Source organism: Manis javanica, chromosome 14, assembly GCF_040802235.1.
Source record: "Manis javanica isolate MJ-LG chromosome 14, MJ_LKY, whole genome shotgun sequence".
In the NCBI taxonomy this organism is placed as follows: Eukaryota; Metazoa; Chordata; class Mammalia; order Pholidota; family Manidae; genus Manis; species Manis javanica.
The window spans coordinates 79435975-79441974 of NC_133169.1; the positions used below are offsets into that span (position 1 = coordinate 79435975).

Sequence of the window (6000 nt, forward strand, 5' to 3'; positions counted from 1 at the left end):
GATTTGCATTTATATTTTCAGATTCTGTTGAAGATTCTATCATTAATGACTCTTGTTCAGAAATCTTGTTATGTTCTCAAAACCATTTCTTTTCTTTTGTACCATGGAAAGGGTCTTTAATAATTACAAGTTAACATGAATATTCCTTTTTTTTCTAGCTTCTGTATCTACATTATCAGGCACATCAGTCAGTCCCCAAAAAGTTATTTCACAGTTCTGTTCCCAAGGGAACAAAAAGTGAGTCCTATATTAATAGCAGCTTTTGTTGGCTTTTTTTTTTTTGACATTAAATTGTGTGTGGTTGGCAAGGATTTCTTTTCTTTAATTTGGATGTGGCTTCTGCCTGTGAAACTCCGAGAACAAGCATGTCAGTAAAGGACAAGCTGCAGGCACCTTCACATACACAACCAGCAGCAGCTTACAAGCGGCTTCACTGAGGACAAACTGGAACTCAAAAACATGTTCAAGTACAAATGTTCTCTCCTTAAGAGATTTACAGTTCAGTATTTATCTGCCCTCCATATCCAATAGTTCGAAAAAGTATCTTCACATCGATTTCAAGTCAATTACAAGCCCCTCATTATGGGCCTTCCACGCCTACTCAGCTCAGCCAAGGACTGGCAGTGTCTCCAGCCAGGCTGTGCACATTTCCCACCAAGTGACATTTGCAGGTAATAGCTAGTAGCCTTCCCACAGGGGTCATCCAAACAGCCAGAAGCTCGACTACAATACATTCATACTGTGGCATCTGTGATGCTCTACTGGAAGGGAAAAAACAGCCAGTTTGTGCTCCAAGCATATATGCTCCTCCAAGTTTAATTAGTTAGCAGCACAATGTGTTAAGATGTGACCTGTGCTAACACCAGCCTACCGAATGGTATGGTCACTTTCTAGGGGAAATCCAAGATTTGACTTCTCTTTGCCTATCTAATCAAGAGAAGAGAGAGAAATAATGAGATAGAACACTGCCCAACACCTAGTTGTGGAAGCACTGTACTTTGTCCAGGCAAAAAAGAATCAGTGCCACAGAGGGGAGCAGAATGAAGCCCCTGCAGTCTCTCCCTGCTGATACACACAGTTCAGGATTTGAGAATCCATACTTGCCAGCAGAGGCTGCTTTCCCAGGACCCCTGTTCCTATTTCCCTATTAGCATGGACTTGATTCGCAAGTTCTTTGTAAAAGGTTTTGCCAGGATTTCTGATTTGCATTTATTTTTACTAAGTAAGAGAGACCTCCTATTGGAAAGAACAGCGCAGTTATTTCTACCAGGTAAATTTTACTGGCCCTCCATCAATCAATTCAACACCCTGGTCTCTAGGCATTTGCCAAAAGATAATGGGCTGCAATTATGGGATCATCACCGGGAGTTGCCAGCAGCGCTCCAGAGAGATATCCGAAGTGTGTAGGCACCTTTGAGCAGAAAATAGGAAATCATTTCATGAAGCAGCAATTTTGCCCAAAACCAAGCTAGAGGCAATGCAGTGCTGTTTAAACTAAAGTAACTAAGAAATAGGTATAGTGTACTAGGAGGTGTGGTGCAGACTGCTCCCATTCCTCTAAAGATTCCACATTAACTCCACGATAGACGTACAGCTCATTACATTAACAAAGGTCACCGCCTGGCACAGTTTGGGGGCATCTGTAGGAACAGGCCTTGCCGCGCTCTCCTCTATCCTGGAACCCTAGCGTTTCCATAATTCTATTGAGAATGTCCCTTTGGGAAGTACACTTGGGATCTCGGGAAGCCTCCTTTCCCAGAAGGAAGAGGATGGCCCGGCAATGGGCGCGGGCCTCAGCTCTGCGGGGCACGGGCACGGCCGCACAAAAGGCGGAGGTTCGGGTGAACAGGATGGGGGCGGCTCTGCGGTCCCAAAGGCGGCTCCTGCTTTGAAGACTCTCAGCAGCACCGTCCAGAGACGCGTCACCGTCCCATGCGGCGCTTCCAACAAGCGCAAGAAAATCCAGGGTGCATCGGCGCCGGCCAGGGGGCATCGCCGGAAACCAGAACCCGGTTTTTTCTCCCCCCCGCCCCTCCGAGCTGCTGCGGGCATCCTCTGAGGTCCTGCTGGGCCGGGCACAAGCTCAGCCGCAGCAGCGCCGGGGCACAGCACCACCAGGAGGCGGCTGCGCCCAAAGTTCCCCGCGGAGGGTAACGGGGGAGGTGGGCTGTCCAGACGCGTCCCGGGCCCCGGCCCCCGGGTCCTCTGGGCGCCCCACCCCTCAGGTACACTAGCGCTGGGAACCGCAGGGGCGGCCGACGACGAGAGTCACCTCCCGGACCCTTCCCGCCCCGGCCTCGTCCTCGTGCCCGCACGGAGGGGGCGCCAGGCGCGGGCGTCCACACCCGTGCGGACTCGCCCAGGTCTGACTTCAAACTGAGCGGGTCTCTCCTCTCCCTCTGCTCGCTCGTCCCCTCAGCGGCCCCGGCACGCTACCCGCAGGCTGGCGGCCGGACAGCAGGACCCCCTCGGGGCTGGCGCCCCGGTGCAGGCCGCTCAGGGCACGGGCGACGGCTCCCAGCGCACCAACGCCGCTCGGCGCCCGCCCACCCACGGGATGCCCCGGCCCCGGCCCCGGCCCCGCGCCTCACCTCCCGCAGCAGGCGCTCCAGGTGCGGCTCGGCCCAGGCGGCCAGAGCGCCCGGCGGCCCCCCGCGCCGCAGCAGCTCCTGCTCCTCCTCCAGGGCCGCTACCCGGCCCTGCAGCGCGGCCGCCTGGGCGCCCAGCAGCAGGCAGGCGGCCGCCGCGCCCACGGAGAGCAGCAGGCACAGCGCGCTCAGCGCCCAGGCCCCGGCCGCCGTCCCGGGGCGCCCCCCGCCGCCGCCCGCGGGGCCGCCCTTGCGCGCGTCGCCGCCGGCGCACCGGCCCGGGCTCATGGCGCGCGGGTCGCGCGTGGGCTCTCCGAGTGGGCGGTGCAGAGCTGCGGACGCGGGCTGGGCGCGCGGGAGAGCCCGAGGCACGAGGCCGGCGAGGCGCGGGGCTCGGCCTCGGGGCAGCAGCGGATCCCGGCGCACGCCCCCCTCGCCGCCGCCAACTCCTCCACAGCGGCCACTTTGGGCAGTTTCCTCTATGCAAATAGACTGCCAGAAAAGGAGCCGGGACCCACCCAGGGGAGGAGCGGCCCGGCCGGCCCCGCGCGGCGAGGGGAGGGGGCGGGCGGTGGCGCGCCTCGGAGACCCCGCGCCGCGCCCCACGCCGCCTCACCTGCCCCGCGCCGGGCCGCACCCTCCCCCGGGCCGCACCCCCGACGCTCCGGGCCCGAGGTCCCACTGCAGCCCAGGAGGTCTGAGATGCTCCCGGAGGCTCAGAGCGCTAATGCAGCCCACCCCTTGCTGGAGCATCATTCGTGCCTGGGGTGAAGTCCCCTCAGCTTGCGAATTAACCGTTCTGATACTTTCTGGTAAATTAAAACGTACAACACTGGAAAACTCACTGCGTGCGCCTGGATGGTGCCTTAGCGCCGCTTGGTGGCGCATGGCGAGCTCTGCGCATCCACACGTAGAGACGGAGTCAGGGAGGAGACTGCTCCTCGAAGAGAAGTGTCTCTTCGAATCTTTTTTTTTTTTTAGGTAATTTATGTCCATTTATTTACAACGAGAAATGAAAACAAATTACAAGCTGTGAAATGATTATCAATACCACAAACATCATAAAATCCAGAAAAACAACTATTAAATTAACTCCTGACATATTTCTGATTGTTCCCATAGTTTTGGCTGGTATCTTCAGATTGCCTCTTCTTATGACCGTTATTTTGTAATAAATTTTCTAAAGAGGAAATAGGTAATTCAGTATTTTTTCTATTGCAGTTGATCACAATTTGTTTTTATTTATTGAAATCTGGCTCCACACAAGGACTTGCTCAATGTTTGTAACATCACTACAGATGTGATGCACACTAGAAATTCCATTAATTTAATTTCTCTTTTGGATGATTCCCATGAGTAAACATAGAAGAAAACTGTGTTGTGCATTCATAACTACTTATGCTGTGTGATATACTCCTGATAGGAGAATTTGACTAGGGATTGATTCAAATCTTAATCCTCTCAATATATTATGTGCCAGACATGTGGTGCTGGAAACCAAAATTGTAAGACCTTGTCCCTGACCTAGAGTGGGCTTTTATTTGAGAAAACTGAGGCTATAAACAATGGAAGAGCTGTGGAAAAAGAACTCCAACTTTTGTTGAGCTCAGGGCTTAATTCTGTAGTGGAAACACAACGACCCAAAAATAATAGCGATAATCCATTATGCACCACATTGATCCTATACGGCGATTCTGCTGAAAATTTACATCACAGGGTTAAAGTAGAAAAGCCTGAACGACGATGAAGTGGCCCTAATGAATGACATTTCAAGAAAGGGGAGAATGGCCGGAAGTCAGGCAGATTCTCTGCTGGCTCACAGATTCCTACCAGGCTTATTTATATTCTAAAATGGATCCCACATAATCTTCCACTAATTCCTGTAATGCTCAAATAAAAACAACGAACTACTAGTTTAGATTTCTGTAACTTGGGCAACTCCAGGACCGTTTGTGACAAAAAGACTTGTTATATCTTCCCTCTCACCCTGGGTATTTTTGAATTATTAATTTATGTGAATAGATTACTTTTCTCTTGGAACCACTGAGGACCTCCAGCTCATGTTTTCCTTATTCCCTTAGTTTGGAGGGAAAAATTACCTCTGAGACTGGAATAAAACAAAGTGGTTGGCATCTCACCCCGGCAACTTTGTAGCTGTGACCTTAATTGACTAAATTGAGGTTAGGGTTAGGTGATTATACAGAGAGAAGTCTTGGCACTCTGCTAAAATCTCATATATTCCCGACAAATAGTCTGAAAAGTACTTGTTGAGCAAATGGGAATGGATGATAAGAGCCAGCATCATAATACAGTTAGTGCTTCATTCTTACTACACAGTTTAATTGTCCGTCACCCGTGTATGTTAGTGTCACTGAATGCATTATTCACTCTGTTCCAGAAGCTTTTGTATATTGAACAAGCCAAGCTCATTGGCCCCTCAGAGGACTTTGCTTTTGCCCACTGTCTCACTCTGGAATATCCTGCTTGTCAGAGCTTTGAATAGCAGGCTCATCCTTCAGGTATGACTTTACTCAGTTTTCTGTAATCCATGGTCATATGCCAGGAGCCATCTGGCTTTTTTACTGTCCACACTGGGGAATTGAAAGGACTGTGAGTGGGCTTTGCCTTCATCACACATATCCTCAGGCTGAACTCATCTTCAGTGGTCTGCAACCATAGACTCTGCAGGATATCAATCTCCAAAATATATTCAGGGATGGGAGACATATACACAGTACATTCCTTTGGGGGTAGGCGCCCTATTCCCAAAGAGACTCTGATAGCCATACTCCCATATTCATCTATAATAGCGGGGGTCCTGGGAAACCAGTCAGGGTTACCATAAATCAGTGAACATTCAGCCCGTGTCCACCAGAGGCAGGACATGTATGTTCACTGGGGACCAGTGGATAGCTATTTCAACATGTGGCCTCCAGTCCCCCCCCCCCCGGTCCCTCAGGGCAGATACCTCAACCTTCCCCTCAGTCAAACCATATTCCCCAATCATCTTCTTGTGTTGGTTCAAGTGAGGTTGGCTCACTCTCCAGCAGGTAAGTCTTGCAAACACACAGGCCAGACTTGTGGCTCTGTCTCTGGCCTCTGCCTCTTTGTTCTTAATGGCTGGAACTGCTCCAGTTGCAGTTGTTGCCCAAGCTCCAGTAAGATTCTATTTGACTTCCCATCTAATTCCCTTCTGTCTCCTCCTGCCTATACTAAACCAACCACATCTGGGTCCTCATAACTTTCATGGGGCCCTTTAAATTCTTCCTGTGAGTAGCAGACTTTCTTTCTGTGCTCTCATTGCTTCAGCCTCTCCCAAGTCTGCTACTGTACAGGTAACCTCACTTATGGGCTGCCTTATGTGAGGGGCAAGAATGGCCCAAAGAGGGATGTGGGAGCCGTTTGAATCACA

General features: G+C 51.4%; 1 protein-coding gene across 1 annotated transcript in view; it reads right to left on the bottom strand.

The window, feature by feature from the left end:
* COL23A1 (collagen type XXIII alpha 1 chain) overlaps positions 1-3084 on the bottom strand; it is a 307076-nt gene extending 303992 nt beyond the window's left edge. The window contains exon 1 of the mRNA XM_073221168.1: positions 2592-3084. Within this exon, the coding sequence (XP_073077269.1) occupies positions 2592-2876 (285 nt within the window). The 5' untranslated portion in view covers positions 2877-3084. The remainder of the gene's footprint in view (positions 1-2591) is intronic.
* Between the last annotated feature and the right edge of the window lie 2916 nt (positions 3085-6000).